We start from the raw sequence: 15,902 nt of genomic DNA on the forward strand, positions 1-15,902 counted from the left end.
ATCCACCGGGTTGGGGCTGCCATCTTAGGTATAGCTTCCGGGGAATAGCATTTCATACTCAGCCGCTGGATGCCAGAACAGACGCTGTTGGAGCCGCACCTCCTCGGTGAACAGATGCTCGGTCAGTCGGGTCAAATTTGTTTAAAGTCCCACCCAACACCAGGACTAGGCTAGTGCGCTTTGAGCGGCACACGGTCGCTTTGATAGGGCCTGCTTGGGGACACATACAGCTTTTTATAGGAGTTCAACAGAGCCCACTGTCGAACCCCACCACATCCTAGGCAGACCTCACAGGACGCACCCTCTCACTCTAGCTGATGTCAGAAGGACAACAGTGCCCAGGCTGCACTACCAGCTAAGTACGCAACCCTTAGCTGGCGGTCAATTGTCATCGGAAGACCCGTGGAAGCGTGAGTATTGGAACTTGTGAGGGCCAGAGCTATGTTAGGCGCCCCTTCCCGGATGTCAACTCACCATTTCGCAGCCCATTTGTCATTGTCATTGATCACTGGTAATAAATTTGACTGAAACTAATTTTCATGATTAACTTTGAATCCGTTATTTTGTATCAACTGTAATTTAAACCCAAATTATTCTGGTTCTTTTGTAAGCACATGAGGATGCATCTAGAATTTGGATTTTACTCTTCGCCTTTAAAATATTGTCTTTAACACAGTTGGCAGTATTACCCCAAGCCGACAAGTTTTCTTCTATCAATTATATTTTCTTCAAATCTCATCCAATTATTAGTGTGTGTAAACTATTAGGCATATTTAAGCATTGTTGGATATCATTTTTTTTTTCAACAAAACGACTAATTTTAGATATAAAACCTTAAATTAAGTGATTACAAAATTATAAGAAAAATCGAGTTTTCACTTCTCTTCTTCATTGGCATTACATCCCCCACTGGGACATTGCCGCCTCGCAGCTTAGTGTTCATTAAGCACTTCAACAGTTATTAACTGCGAGGTTTCTAAGCCAAGTTACCATTTCTGCATTCGTATATCATGAGGCTAACACGATGATACTTTTATGCCCAGAGAAGTCGAGACAACCCGAGCAGCACAAGTTAGACAAAAATGGTTGCAGCAACTTGATTGTGACTAAATTTGATCGTATATGAGTTGCAGCAACCTATGTGAAACATGTGTGCTGGCTGGGAATTTCCAATCCGAAAATTGTCTAGACCGGCACCGAGAATCGAACCCAGCCACCCTCAGCATGGTCTTGCTTTGTAGTCGTGCATCTTACCGCACGGCTAAGGAGGGCCCCTAGTTTCACTTTACCAACTTCTAAATATCATTTCAAAAGTTATTTAGGTTGAAAAAAAAAAGAAGGTGTCTTCCAGTTTCATTATCCTTTTACAGTTTTCACTTTACCAACTTCTAAATAATATTTCAAAAGTTATTTAGGTTGAAAAAAGGTGTCTTCCAGTTTCATTATCCTTTTACATTATTAAGCATCTTCCCTCGTATCAACAATGTGGAAATAATGCTTATTGATTCTATAATCGGTGCTGGCGATCTTGCCTCGTATGGAGGGCTTGCCCGACTTTCACCTAGATTACTGTCAAAAAGTTGTAGCTTCAGGATTACTGAACGTAACGTCAATGATTGACTCCGCATTGACCCCTAAAAAATGTGCTTTCCCGACATTAGCGAGAGCCACGTTAGCTTTGGCTAGAGCCTCCAGCATGATTTGTTATCTAGCGGTGGTGCAGCGAATGCCCCATTCGCCCACGCAGAAAAAATGCCCACTATAACCAACTACATCCGACCTTCCAGGCATGGCATTCAAGGAGCTTGCACAGCAGGCGTTACATGTACAGTACGGTATTTGTACGGTTCTCCCATGGCGTGGTTGCGTGCCTGTTTTTTTTACTGGCACATAACAGGCTTCTCAGTACTTACGCCTTATGGCCTTCTACATCGCATTTTCGACACAGTTTACTCCTCTTTACTATCAACCATCATGCGTTAAGGCTCCCCTAGACCTAAACGATTTCATAGTCGTGACGGCGACAAGTAGTTGCCGCGATTCTTTGCATACCAACGGCGGCAGAATCGCTGTCGCCAAGCGGTAGAATCGCGTCGCGTGTGTTTGGGGTAACTTTTAAGCTCCCTAGATTTCAACCGCAACCGATAGATTGAACATTGTTACTTTTGTGTTAAATGGCCTCTTACAAAAACGAACCAATGGCAGCGCTGCTTCGAACCCACACTGCGATTTGACTGGGGTAAAAGGGTCCTCCGACATAGTAACCTCGTGCATCTACTGGAGGGTCATCTCTGTGCACAGAGCCCTTATCTCCATGACAACTTTATCTTGACCAGTACGGCCTCACCTCTCTCTCTCACCTTCGTGATCTTTTTTGAAGGATGATTGATGCTGCCTTTTTTCCGCTGCACTTGTGCCAGTGATCAGGGACTTCTGGTCTAGCCCACGTGTTCCGTCGTTTTGACGGACATGTAATATCTGTGTCGTATGCAAGTTCTACCCTCTATGCCGAATGCATGTTAGGGGCCCCATACACGCTCCGACATGTTGTACAACTTTGACTCCGCCCCCAGGAAATTTGATTCGGTCGGAGTAAAGTTGGACCGTCTGTGGGCAAGTTGTACGACTGTTGAACAGTACAACTTGCCCACAGACGGTCCGACTTGGCTCCGACCGAACCAAATCTCCTGGGGGCGGAGTCAAAGTTGTACAACATGTCGGAGCGTGTGTGGGGCCCCTTAGATATATTTTTCCGTTTACTCGGTTCCCTTGTCGTTAAGCTATTTGATCAAGGGGCCCAGTTTACGTTTTGCGACCTGAACGGACAGCCAGAGCTTTAGCAGGTACTGTTTCAGCTTCCTGCAAATATTGTTCCTACTGCCCATAAACTTAAAAATGGCGTCGAGCTATTCGACCATACTGGGTTGGGTTCCGCTGGTCGTAACAGTAGCCGTGCTCAAATCCGAACTATTGATGTTCCCGCTTAAATTGCCGGCATTGGGTGCACTGTCATCGCTTCAGCTTTCGACTTCCTCCTCTTAGGTGAAATCGTGGTGCCTTTTCCGGTTCCGCTCATGTTTGAAAAATCGACACTCATTTCTATTGGGCGCCCCTCTCTGCGGTTACCGAATCCTTCACGATCCCATGGTTGTCTGCGCTCAGGAATACTTATCTGAGTCTACATCCACTTAGCTGACGTTAGATCAAGACAGTCATTGTGATAAGGACAGCCAACCCTAGCAGCACATATGTTCCACATGTTACTGCAACTCATATGTGACCAGATTTGGTCACAATTAAGTGGCTGCTACTATTTTTGTCCATTTTATGCTGCTCGGTAGGGTTTTATGGGACGGAAAGCAGTCACGTCTCGCCATCATCCCACCCGTGGTTTCAAGTTGATGCTACCCAGCTTACTGCACTTCGTTACATACAGGGCCGGATTTATGGGGGGGGCGGGGGGGCCGTGGCCCCGGGCCCTCACAAATCTTGTGTACCAAAACCAACATTTTTTATACATTTTGGGGCCCCTACATACCGTCGGCCCCAGGGCCCCCTTCCGGCTAAATCCGGTCCTGGTTACATATCCATTGGCTTCAATGCGCTTCGTAGCGCTCCTATTATAGCCCTTTAAGCCGCTAGAAACTCCCTCTGCGTGGGTTGGCTAGCGATACCAGGAGAAGTGAACTTTACTGCCCCAAGAGAATGTCATCCCAACCAGCACAGTTGTCAGTAAACTCATGTATGACTAAATCAAGTCATAAAAAAGGAAAGATACAAGTTGGGTGGGTGGTTGAAGAATTCGTGTTCTAGGGCTCTCTGATGACTGCCGAAAACGATAGCAGTGGAGAAATTTTAAGACGTAAATCGCAAGACGGATCGAATAGAGTTCGTCACCATCACCGTCACTGCAGATAGCGGACAACGCGGAATTTGGACGACTTTGGTAGACCGGGCACGTAGCCAGAATGTCGGACAGTAACTAGGTAAAAATGATTCTTGACAACGATCCAACGGGCGCAAGAAGTCAAAGTGGAGATGACTTGTATGTACTGCAAAGGTCAAATCAGCCTTAGTTCGAGTAAATGAAAAATATAAGTTGAGGAGCAGCAGTGTAAGACACCATTCATTGTAAGGAACAGCGTAACCGCTAAAGAAAGTGTCTGCGGAACGATTATCTCATTGTATGTTTGGTACCGTAGAACGTAGATGATTCGGAAAATTCAGTTTGTTCAAATGCTATAAAAAGTCACCAAAGATATGTTGATCATGAGGCCCAGATTATGTTGGAACTTTTGGCTATATCTAGGGAAACAATATCAGCGTGTTGTACGTTTGGACGGGTTTTCTGCAGGATGACCCCAGTGCTATGAAGTATGAATGGATAGGCATTACATTAACGTAATTGGTGTGTACCTTGTGGCTTCTGTTGAGAGGAAATTGTTTTTGGACGTTTCTTTAACAAGAAATGCTCAAAATGTTAATTCAAAAGTTTCATGCAATACTTTGACAAACATTGAACGATCAAAATTACAGCAAAATGTTGAACACTTCGTGCACACTTCGGGTGTTCAACCATTTTAATGAGAATATTTGCAATATTTTCCAATTATGATCCAATAGTGATACTGGGGAATCATGTATTTTTCAACGTGGAATTGCTGATCACTAATTTCAACTAATACTCTAACGAAAAACAAATATGATTTTCCCAATTACAGATGCCACAGAGAACATCTATATGTACGGAATCATTCCGGATTCCAGAAGCGCCTATTTCGATTTCTGGAGAGATTACGACACCTCACGGGAAGTCGATGTCGCTTACTATCTGAAAATGAATCATTCCCGCTTGGTTACGAGCAAACTGCTGTGGAGACCGGAGATCCGCTCCGATGTACGCGATCTTATTCGAAATTACTTCTCGTCGATGCACACGTCGTTCACCGATGCGGTGGAGTTCTGGATCAAACAGATCTACAGCGAATCGAAGGATTCGGTGAGTGGAATGTGGGACGCCGCCCATCCCTATATGGAAGGCTTTCTGGACGATGTCTCAGGATTGAACGTTATTCAAGATGATTTGGAGGATTTGCGTCAGTTCTTGAACGCTTCATACGTGGCGGACGATTTCTACATCCGATCAGTGATTAACTTCACCATTACCGTGTTAGATGAATTAGCAATCAAGAACAAAATTACCTCGTTACCAAAAATATTGACTGAATTTTGGCAAGTTATGGGCGATTCTGGACAAGCGTTGAAGAAGTCCATCCAATGGCTGCTGGAAACAATCAAGGAATCTTACCAGAGAGTGGTTGATGTGTTCGGACGAATTCTGCAAGGGGATTCAATGAAGTATCTGTCAGAGGTGCTGGAAACATCGGTACGGAGATACGACAAATTTATTAAAGATCTTCACTTACAGTTTATAAAAGTAAGTTACTCGTAGTTCTTAAAAAAATGCTAGACTAACTGACATTATTTACAGCACGTTCAAGAGATGTGGAGGAAGCTAAGTGAAGTCATCACGTCGTACTGGGAAAGAATGTTGCAGACCATCGAGCCATCTGTTATCAAATTGGCACACTATGCCGAATCGATGACATGGCACATTGGGCATGAAGTATTTTGTGAGTATTTGGTAGATGTCATACTAGAAGTTTGAATCATTTTTGTTTCTTTTCAATTCTCCAGCATTCTTGTATAACAAAACACAAGAAATAGCCGAATCACCATACTTCACCAAAGTTACCAACTTCACGCAGGATTTGGACACATTATACAAGGATATTGTCCAGAACGACATCATAACCAACACTAAGAAATACGGATCTATCGTTATTCGCTTCATAAAGGAAAAGTTCTTCCGTCTTGTTCCATTCGGTAGGGAACTTAATCAAGTCCTCACAGAGCTTTGGGAAGAAATGAAACAGCTTCAGAATCTTGAATATGTACAATTCATTTTGCAACGCATCAATGAGGTACGATCGAAAGTCGAATGGATTGCCGAGGAGTTCCAATTAGAGAAACGTCTGCATCAGCTGTGGCAAATCGTTAGGAACAAACTGGGCAGATTAGCGCAGACTGCTCTGCAGGCAGAGAACCGCTACCGAGAAGCGAAGACAAAGTTCATCTTCGATCCCGATCATGGCATTATGGAGCTGGAGCAAAAACTGCCTATGTCGTGGCATGCCTTCAACGAAACGCCCAAGTTCGACGAAATACCAGAGTACAAATTTTTGACCGATATTCAGGATTTCTTCGCGGGTAGCAACACCACCATCTGGACAATTTATAGCGAACTGAAACCATACACGGACACAAAGATGTGGTTACCACCGTTCAAAGCAAACTCGCTATTAATCGGATCAAGACATTACATGTCTTTTGATAAGCGATTCGTTTCGATGGACTTACGAGACTTGCTGAAGAATGGCCAAACGAATCAATGTTCCTATGTACTGGCTCACGATTTTTACGAGCGCACTTTCACGATGCTTTTGGAACCATCGGTAATTGTTGTTCTAGACTAGAAGGCTATTCTTTTATATGATATAATTATTTTTTGCCTTTTCAGGTTCTTCGAGAAAGTGGAAAGCCTTCAAGAAAGATCACTTTACTGACGGATGGACATGTTCTGGAAATTGACGTAAAGGATGCTGTAAGTTAATCGAATACAGTCATATTAATCGCCATGCTAATCGCATCCTAATAAATTTCAGTCTGTGAAAGTCGACCGCAATGTAACCACTGCTCTACCAGCTCAGATAGTCGATACTGTAGTCTACCGTGAGGCGGATCTCTTAATGATACAATCCTTTAAAGGATTCAAGCTCACGTGCAGCCTACAGTATCACATGTGCTCATTCGATCTGAGCGGATGGTACTTTGGTAAAACTGCCGGCATATTGGGTACCATGAACAACGAGGTTTTCGATGATTACATCACTTCGGACCAGAAGTTTTCCGCTTCCAAAGAGCAGTTCATCAACAGCTGGACGCTTCCAGATTGTGAGGCCGATGTGCAGGCTACTAACCATACTCACAATTTCCTGTCGGTTTCGAACGAGCTCAGTCAAATTTGCGAATCGTTCTTCCGTCACAAACATTCTTACTTTGCTTCGTGTTTCCCAATTGTTGATACTACGCCGTTCTTCGAAATGTGCCTTGATTTGGGACACCACTTGGATAGTAAATCTAATGATCCATCCAACAATGGTGCATGCACTTCCGCTCTTGCTTATATGGAGGCCTGTAGTTTGGAAGACATGCCTCTACGAGTTCCCGATACGTGTATTCAGTAAGTGTATGTTTTTATTCCTTATCTTTGTTTAGTCTAAATGTTCGATTTTCCAGCTGCAAATTGATCAATGGATCTTACGTCCCAGAAGGTGCGTTCGTGCCTATGAAAGACAACGAAATTCCACAAACGACGGATGTTGTATTCATCGTAGAGGCAAAACTGTGTAATCAAAATATAACCACGTCGAAGAGCGTTGTAACCATGGTTCAAACTCTTCATAAGGAGCTACAGGAACTGAATATCACCGATAATCGCTACTCGGTGGTATCCTTTGGAGGAATGTCACCTTTCGACAAGGCCCGAAGCGTTATTGTGAACGATAACGTGTTCGTATCACATGAATACATCGAACCCTTCTTCAACCACATCGCTATGGCCACCGGCACCAACGATGACATCTTTGAAGCAATCATTGTTGCATCGAAGTTAGTGTTTCGTCCAGGAGCATCCAAAACATTCATCCTTATGCCATGTTCCAAATGTTCCAGTTCCAGCATGAAGCTGGATTATTCCTCTGTTTTGCAATTGCTGTTGGAGAACGGAATTAAGCTCCACATTCTCGCCGATCAGGATATCGAATTCGATAAATCTCGTGTCTCACGGATGTTCTTCGGTATGGATAGCAATAAGGCGTACACCAAAAAGGACATCAAAGACCTCATCGGGGACACCGATCTGCGCAAACAAATTCGACTACCAAAAGCTACGTTGGGAAGTTGCGCAGCTTTGGCACTGGAAACGGACGGTTCCGTATTCAGTGGCCGGAAGCTCCGGCCAGAGCGCCGTAATCCGACCAAAAAGTTCATATCGGTGTTCGCGAAACGCGTGGCAAGCACGGCAGTGCCGACACCATGTCAGACCTGCGAATGCACCGGCCACAACACGGGCGTGTCGTACATGTTGTGCCTGCCGTGTACTTATCCGTCGGCGTTCAGCTTAGATCAAGAACGGATGAGCGAAGACGAACTGCTGTCGGTTCTGCAGCCGGATCATGATTGGGATTGGGAAGAAGATGATGAACTTTTGTAGAGAGACAATAAAATGTTAAGTTTTTTCTTTTGTATATTTGATAAAGTGCCATGACCTGTTTACAAAAAAGTAACAAATAAATATTATTTAAAACCTATAAGGTATGTTTGTTATAAAAAGAGAAAGTCATTATTCATTGTTGAGGTGGACTAATGCCGTTTAGGACTTGTATTTAAAGGTTCGGATGTTTGTGGGAAATTACTAAACCGGAGTGGTCTTTGCAGAACATGAAAACCATCCCCATTCAGCTCGTTCATAACTGCACGTCGCCAACCATGCAGTCTTCAACCTGGTGGATGCATCTTATTCACTGCGTACCTCCCATTCTGGTGCCCGCCGGATCATTGTCCAGAACCATTTTCACCGAGAAATTGTCCAACATTCCGGCTACGTACTTAGTCCGGTATTGCGGTATTCGTCCGATTTCCGTGGTGAGAACAATTAATGGTTCGATAAGCAAAATTAGCAAGTTGTGGTACGCAGCACTTTCCTTTCGAAAACTCCAAGTGCGGAGTCCAAAGTTTTCGGCGGTCAGCAGTACACGAATTCTTTAGCCCCTTTGATTCCGCCACCGATACAAACTTTTGGAGAAGTGGCTTACGTCATCTTCTTGAACCTCTTCCTATCATGTACATAATCTTCGACATGTTGATGACTAGTCCGAGTTTCCCTCTTCAGAATGATTTAAGCTTCCTTAATTTCCTCTAAGTCATAATATAAGTTTCCACCTTAAACCAAATAGATGAACGCAAGACAAAATTTTCAAAACGACTTATCTGCTTTTGTAAACAAAGATTCAAACGATGATTTGACAAATCTGATAGCTCTCCCACGCAAATCAACACCACCAATAGGTAGTTGAAGGTTTCCGCTACCTGTTGATGGTAATGGTTTGCGTGGGAGAGCTATCAGATTCGTCAAATCGTCGTTTGAATCTTTGTTTACAAAAGCAGATAAGTCGTTTTGAAAATTTTGTCTTGAACGGTACCATGGGAATCGTAAAACCCATGTCAATCCCGACTATTGGGAAGTTCAGCGCCCACCAGTTGAAGAACGGAAACGGCCTACGACTAATTGATTTCGCCACCTCCAAGAATATGACCATTCGTAGCACCTACTTCCAACAAAGCCTTCCGTGTCGGTCACCACTGCTGCAGACAGAATCACAAATCGACCACGTTCTGATTGATGGACGGTACTTCTCCGACATTATCAACATCAGGACATATCTTGGCACTAACACCGACTCTGACTACTATCTGATGATGATAAAAAAGCTCAATACTATTCGTCATAAACAATGTTCGGTACTGCCGGCCGCCATGGTACGACCTAGAGCGACTGAAGCAACATGATGTCGCCACTGCATACGCGCAGTGGGTGAGCTCGATGGTACCCTTCTTAAGGACTACTGGAATACAGTTAAAGCAGCCATTAACGACGCCCTCCTTAGCCGTGCGGTAAGACGCGCGGCTACAAAACAAGACCATGCTGAGGGTGGCTGGGTTCGATTCCCGGTACCGGTCTAGGCAATATTCGGATTGGAAATTGTCTCGACTTCCCTGGGCATAAAAGAATCAGCGTGCTAGCATAATGATATAAGAATGCAAAAATGGTAACCTCGCTTAGAAACCTCGCAGTTGATAACTGTGGAAGTGCTTAATGAACTCTAAGCTGCAAGGCGGCTCTGTCCCAGTGTGGGGATGTAATGCCAATAAGAAGAAGAAGAAGAAGAAGAAGAAGAAGCTATTAACGACGCAGCGGAGAACAACGTCGGGTATGTGGGTCGAAGTCAACGGAACGATTGGTTCGACGAAGAGTGCAGACATATTCTGGAGGTGAAGGACACAGCGCGGGCGATCGCGATGCAGCAAGGGACCTGGCAGAACGTGGAGCGCTATAGATGGAAGCGGAGACATCAGACCCACCTTTTCAGGAGTAGAAACGCCACCTAGAAGAAGCAGAGTGCGATGTCATGGATCAGCTGTGCCGTTCTCAAGAAAGGCGCAAATTATATCAGAAGTTCGAGGCATCTCGCAAAGGCTTTGTACCACAAGTCGAGATGTGTAGGGATAAGGATGAGAGCATCTTGACGGATAAACGTGTGGTGATCGAAAGGTGGAACCAGCACTACGAGGAACACTCAAATGGTTAAGGCAGTGGAGGCGATGACTACGTCAGTTCAGCGGACGATGGAAGCCAACCAGCCCTCACCTTGAGGGAAGTTAAGGATGCCATCCAACAGCTAAAGACTAATAAAGCAGCTGGTAAGGATGGTATCGCATCAAGATGGCCCCGGTAAAGCTGGCGACTTGCCTGCACAATCTGATAGTCAGAATCTGGGAAACTGAACAGCTACCGGAGGAATGGAAGGAAGGGGTCATATGCCCCATTTACAAGAAAGGCGAGCAATCATCATTCTTAACGATGTCTACAAAATGATATCCCAGATCTTCTTCCGTCGTTTGTCACCAATTGTGAATGGGTTCGTGGGAAGTTATCAAGCCGGCTTCGTTGACGGTCGCTCGACAACGAACCGGATCTTTACTGTACGGCGAATCCTCCAAAAATGCCGTGCCCCAAGAAACAATTCAGAGCCATAAATCAACAAGCTTGTTGAACAATTGTTGAACAGAAGCGATGGTAGTTGAACAATAAAGCATGTTTAAGAAGTTGTTTAATAAATGTTATACTGATTGAAATCACTGCATTACTTCCCTGTTCTGTTGTTATTTGAATAAAGCATCGAATAAAAGTTTAACAAATGTTGCCCTAAAATTTCCCTGGCAGGGTGAAGAACAGTTGTATTATTCACTGTAAATATACTTTATTCCACCAAAATAAATCCTATTTTGTGTAATTGAGCTTATATTGAATAGCATGTTTATGTGATGCTTAATAACATTTGTTAGAACCTGTTATTCAACAGCGCTGCCGAAGTTGTACAATTCAATGAAGTAATGTGTCTTATATTAGAATGTAAGCCTTTGAACCAAACATGTTAATTAATTGTGAAATAAGTTTACTGTATGATAACTGTTCTAATAACTTACTTATTTAGTTCTTTCAAATGTTGTTTAACACAACATAATTGCTGTTGATTCATCATTGTTGACAAAATCAATTATGTCCGTCGACTTCGTCCCATATATCAGATGCGCGCACGGATTGACTATTGGAAGCAGGTTGTTTCAGAATTCATTATTCAACGATTCTTGAACTGAAATCGGAGCAACTACATTCGATGCTTATCTGAATTTGTATAAACGTTGCTGTGCAAACGTTTTCAACAATATTGTTGTCATATACATTCTATTTAATAAACATGTTCAAATGTTGTTTATGCAATGTTTGTGCAATAAATTGTTCAATTTGGTATTAAATAATTTATAACTACATTTAACATGGTCGATTTATATGACCTTGCTTGGAGCAGCGGAAGGGCAGGCGGATGTCAATCGAAGGGTCCTGGGTTCGAGCCTCAAATCGTTCGAGATTGTGATAACTGTAGTAATGGCTAGTTGATGTAAAAAAACAAGTCACAGTTCTATAAATTAATTAGTTGAAAAATCGATAGTTCATGAAAGCCATAAAATAATATCAAGATAAAAATTATCCGTAAGAATTAGTCCTCTTTTAACATTTTTATAAAAAAATGCTTGTTGTGGAAACTTGTAATAAGCTTTATTTGAGATATTCCTTACAACAATTGAGATGTCTGATAGCCACCAAAACCGGTGTCAGGCCATTAGGCCGAAGGCCGTTAGGCCGAAGGCCATTTGGCCGACTGGACATTAGGCCGAACGGTCATTAGGCCGAATGGCCATTAGGCCGAATTAGCAAAATAAAGCAAGAAGTGAAAAATGAGATGTTCTTCCTTCACCTCACCCCTTCTTCCTTCTCCCTTCTTGAATCTTCTTTCTTCCTTCTTCTTCCTTTCTTTTTCCTTCTTCCTTCTTCCTTTTTCCTTCTTCCTTCTTCCTTTTTCCCTCTTCCTTCTTCCTTTTTCCTTCTTCCTTTTTCTTTTTTCCTTTTCCTTTTTTCCTTCTTTCTTCTTCCTTCTTTCTTCTTTCCTCTTCTTTCTACCTTCTTTCTTCCTCCTTCTTTTTTATTTTTTTCTTCCTTCTTCCTCCTTCTTTTCTATTCTTCCTTCTTCCTTCCGTTTTCTTCCTTCTTTCTTCCCTTTTCCTTATTTCTTCTTCCTCCTTCCATCATCCTTCTTTCTTCTTCTTTCTTCCCTCTTCCTTCTTCCTTCTTTCTTCCTTCCGTTTTCTTCCTTCTTCCTCCTTCTTTTCTATTCTTTTTTCTTCCTTCCGTTTTCTGGTGTTGAACTTAATCTAGAATTAAAAAAAACACCTAAATAAAGATTTAAAAAAAAAAAAAAAACTTCCGTTTTCTTCCTTCTCTTTTCTTCCTTTTTTCTTCCCTTTTCCTTATTTCTTCTTCCTCCTTGCATCATCCTTCTTTCTTCTTCTTTCTTCTCTCTTCCTGCTTCCTTCTTCCTTCTTTCTTCTTCCTTCTTTTTTCTTTCTTCTCTCTTCTTCCTTCTTTCTTTTTCCTTCTTCCTTCTACCTTCTTCCTTCTTTATTCTTCCTTTTTCCTTCTTCCTTCTTCTTATTTCCTTCTTTCTTCTTCCTTCTTTCCTCTTCTTTCTACCTTCTTTCTTCCTCATTTTTTTTATTCCTTTTTTTTTCCTTCTTCCTCCTTTCTTCCTCCTTCTTTTCTATTCTTTCTTCTTCCTTCCGTTTTCTTCCTTTTTCTTTCTTCCTTCTTTCTTCTTCCTCCTTCCATCATCCTTCTTTCTTCTTCTTTCTTCCCTCTTCCTTCTTTCTTCTTTTTCTTTCTTCCGTTTTCTTCCTTCTTTCTTCTTTCTCTTTCCTGCTTCCTTCTTTCTTCTTCCTCCTTCCATCGTCCTTCTTCCTTCTTTCTTCTTCTTTCTTCCCTCTTCATTCTTCCTTCTTTCTTCTTCCCTCTTGCTTCTTCCTTCTTTCTTCTTCCTTCTTTCTTCTCTCTTCTTCCTTCTTACTTTTTTTCTTTTTCCTTCTTCCTTCTTCCTTCTTTATTCTTACTTCTTACCTCTTCCTTCTTCCTTCTTCTTTCTTCTTTCTTCCTTCTTCCGTCTTCCTTCTTCCTTCTTCCTTCTTCTTTCTTCCCTCTTCCTTCTTCCTTCTTTTTCCTTCTTCCTCCTTTTTCCTTCTTCCTTTCTTCTTCTTCCTCATTGCGCACTACTCACTTCTCACTCCCCAGTTCTTATTCGGCCTAATGACCATTCGGCCTAATGACCGTTCGGCCTAATGGCCTTCGGCCTAATGGCCTTCGGCCTAATGACCTTCGGCCTAATGACCCAGCATCACCAAAACCAACGTTATTTCTCAAACTAATGTTGAATAATAGTTTCCTCTAATCTTCTATATTACACAAACAATAGTATATCAAGCAGCCTTATTTGTAAAACATTGAACAAAGCTTTATTAGTTCAGGTAATAAGCAACAAGCGTTGCACGGTGTAAAAAAATGGATTATTATCGAAGTTTCATGTACCTCTGATTTTTTTTCACAGAAAGTTAGGCAAGGTCATTAGAAATGAGGTACGGGGTGTTTTTAAATATTTCATCGGCGATTTTCTGAAAAAAGTGATTTTTATTGTTTTCTTCTCTGATATACCGTACAAAAAGTCAATTGATAACCCAACATTGGATCAATCATTGTAATTTACCCCTCAAAATTGATTAAATACACATTTGAAGCCTTTTTGCTTTTCTCCTATCTATATAGTAAACCTATCTTGACACGGGTATAAAATATTGAAAAACATTTTTAAAGTTCAAGCGTTCCTAAAGTATTTTTAGTGTTATTTTTTATGTTTTGAAATTTTTGCTGAAACAATAATCTATCTCTGGCATCTATATTGTTATCTGATGAATATTGGTTTTGTAATTCTATCTTCTGACATTTTTATCAGATGACCTGCCCACTGGAGTGCGCCGTATTTTATGAAATTCAGAATGTTTTCTCCTTTGATGATGGATTTTGCTTGTAATTCATGCGTATGAGCCACATGTCTTTTTTGACCTCTCACCGAGTATTGCACGCTGCCTCTTTCGCTAGAAAAATCGGAAAGTATCCTAGGCTGCTTTCAACGTTTCATGTCCGTAATTGCCCACCCGAAGAATTGAGGAATTATTAGAAGCGAATTTCGTTTCCATCTGAATTCTTTTTCTTCACCTGTATTGTACGAGGCCTAACTTAGTCTTAAAACTGGTTATGTACGCCAGAGGTAACCCTATTTAAAGCAGACATTCTTCATAGGAAACATCATTGCCAGTGTTTACAGTATTGTTAGTGTTTGTCAGCATTTCAAAGGTTAATTTTGTTTGTAAATCTTCAAACATATCCCCTTTACTTTCTTAGCACAAACAATACTAAGCTTATCTCTGTCTCTGCATGTAACCATGTACTTCATCTTGGTAGAGCTTATGCATATGCTCCTAGGTTTTGCAGATGAAATTAAGCTCCTTATGAAACGATCGCAGAGCTGTGGTTTAGATTTTTGTCTCACTGAAGATAGAGATGGTAACTCACACTACTAGTATGAAGTACATTGTTACAGGTAGAAATAAATATAAGAGGATGTACAGGAGATAATTGGAAGCGTTTAAGAAATAGTTCACATTGGAATGCTTGTGAAATGGGATGGATCATTATCTAGTAGATTACTGCTCATAAAAGTATGAATGACCCACCCAAATATGGAATCAAGCTTCCGTAACATGCAACCGGAAATGGAGTTTACTCTGTATAACTCCATCCAATAGCCCATTGCGGACATGGCGTGGTAATTATAAGCAGAGGCCAGTAAGGTTTTGGGGTTTTCAAGCAAAATGTGCTGCAAACAATATTCAGTAAGGTGCATGGTATGTACCCCGCAAATGATGAAACACTGTATCTAAAGGAAAATATGAACCCTTTAAAATATGGCAGACTGACAATGGGCTGGACGCATAGTGCGAATGTCGGATGAAAGAAATGTGATTACAACATTCAGTAGAGAACAATATTTGGGCTGGAAAAAGATGATAATTGCTAAAAAATTGAGAATAACGCAAAAATACAAAAAATAAATAATAAAAACATAGTTTAGGAAGGCTTGAATTACAGAAATGGATATTTTTCAAATATTTAGATCTATTTCAAGATAGATTTTCTACTAAAAAAAGTCTACAAATGTGTACATTTTTAATTTTGAGGATTAATTACAATGATTGATCCTTTGATGGGTTATCAATTGACTTTTTGTAAGGTATATTAGAGAAGAAAACAATAAAAATCACTTTTTTCAAAAAATCGCCGATGAAATATTTTGAAACGCCCCGTACCTCATTTCTAATGACCTTACCTAACTTTCTGTGAAAAAAAATCAGAGGTACATGAAACTTCGATAATAATCCATTTTTTTACACCGTGCGTTGAATTAATGTTGTTGTAGCTCTTTTATTGTTTTTGCAGTTGAACAATCGAGGCAAGGTAATAGCTTAAACATTTATTTCAACATGCTTATAGAACTACT

The 15,902-nt window shown here is 41.5% G+C and overlaps 1 protein-coding gene across 2 annotated transcripts in view; it reads left to right on the top strand.

The window, feature by feature from the left end:
• The window catches only part of LOC134212310 (uncharacterized), a 71,595-nt gene extending 63,164 nt beyond the window's left edge, over nt 1-8,431 (top strand). For both annotated transcript variants that reach the window (XM_062690042.1, XM_062690043.1), the window contains exons 21-26: nt 4,722-5,437; nt 5,492-5,633; nt 5,698-6,515; nt 6,581-6,664; nt 6,726-7,303; nt 7,360-8,431. In XM_062690042.1, coding sequence (XP_062546026.1) covers nt 4,722-5,437; nt 5,492-5,633; nt 5,698-6,515; nt 6,581-6,664; nt 6,726-7,303; nt 7,360-8,335 — 3,314 coding nt within the window. In that variant the 3' untranslated portion in view covers nt 8,336-8,431. The remainder of the gene's footprint in view (nt 1-4,721; nt 5,438-5,491; nt 5,634-5,697; nt 6,516-6,580; nt 6,665-6,725; nt 7,304-7,359) is intronic.
• The last annotated feature ends 7,471 nt before the right edge of the window (nt 8,432-15,902 follow it).

The sequence above is a fragment of the Armigeres subalbatus genome, chromosome 2, assembly GCF_024139115.2.
Source record: "Armigeres subalbatus isolate Guangzhou_Male chromosome 2, GZ_Asu_2, whole genome shotgun sequence".
In the NCBI taxonomy this organism is placed as follows: domain Eukaryota; kingdom Metazoa; phylum Arthropoda; class Insecta; order Diptera; family Culicidae; genus Armigeres; species Armigeres subalbatus.